At 43.9% G+C, this 1,166-nt stretch overlaps 1 protein-coding gene across 1 annotated transcript; it reads left to right on the forward strand.

The window, feature by feature from the left end:
- Nucleotides 1–631: 631 nt before the first annotated feature.
- On the forward strand, nucleotides 632–849 carry PPTG_23924 (hypothetical protein; the record flags this gene model as incomplete). Its single annotated transcript, XM_008913942.1, has 2 exons — nucleotides 632–748; nucleotides 820–849. 2 exons carry the CDS (start codon nucleotides 632–634, stop codon nucleotides 847–849), a joined length of 147 nt encoding a protein of 48 aa, XP_008912190.1.
- Nucleotides 850–1,166: the final 317 nt, after the last annotated feature.

The raw sequence follows: 1,166 nt of genomic DNA on the forward strand, positions 1-1,166 counted from the left end.
GTAGCGTTGATCACATTGAGCGTGACAAATATATTGGTTGTGCTACCGACAAACAGGGGGGAATCACTACTGTACCAGCTTGCGTCATTATCCAGCCGAATTGTTTGCTTATAGTGATAATCCCTCTTGTTACACTTCTAAACGATTCAGCTGAGAAGTGCAGGGCACTCAACATTTCACTGTGCCGTGTACAATCCAAACATGAGTCCACTTACGGATGTATATTCTCTGCTGTTTGGTCAGGTGGAGCGCCATCAACTATCAGCGTTTTCGCCCCCCTTTTTTTTACGTGAACACGCTTCACCCTCAACGAAAGCTGTGGCGAATTTTCTTAGACGAGGTTTATATGATCATGACATCTAAACATTATCGAGAATGTATGCACTCTGCTGCTGTTCTTTCGAGATTCAAGGTTCAAATGGTGCTCCTTACAGCGACGTTGCTACCGTCGTGAGAACGTGATAGAGCCGAGAGTATCGGATTCTCGTTTGCTACAATTCGTCTTCGAACTACGCGACCTGATATTAAATATGCCGTTAAGATGAGCAAAATTACGGCTGAAATGAATCAAGAAAACCTTGCGCTGATCCGTGAACAGCTAAAATATCCAGATAAATGTATCATTTTCGTAATGACAAAGAAGGAAGCGGATCGAATCGCGACACTTATTTCATTTGGAACGAGTATTGATGTTATATTCCACCACAGTGGCATGTCTTCAGACGATCGCCAACGACCAGCTAAGAAGGTGGAATCACACATGTATGGCAACTAGTGGTCTTGGGCACGCAGTTGACTACTCTTATGTCCGATCTGTAGTCCATTATGGTCTTGCCCACAGTTTACTGAACTACATACAGGAATGTGGTCGTGTAGGGTGGGATGGAAGTCCTGCCATTTGTACGAAGATTTGCAGGAGAAATTTATACACTTGAATTCTTGGATAATCTGTCATACCACGGATGCGACAAAAAACACAGATCAAAACAATACATCGAGCATGTCGACGATTTTTTTTACGATCCAATGATAAGTGTCGTAGACAAAGCTTACAGGTTGTTCTTGACGAAAGGGGGGGGGGGGGGGCACCGTGCGCTTCCGGTACGAAAAATCAGTTGTGTGACGTGTGTGAGATGCGATGTCGTGAAGTACATATCAAATCGATT

Source organism: Phytophthora parasitica (genome assembly GCF_000247585.1).
Source record: "Phytophthora parasitica INRA-310 unplaced genomic scaffold supercont2.57, whole genome shotgun sequence".
Classification (NCBI taxonomy): Eukaryota; Oomycota; class Peronosporomycetes; order Peronosporales; family Peronosporaceae; genus Phytophthora; species Phytophthora nicotianae.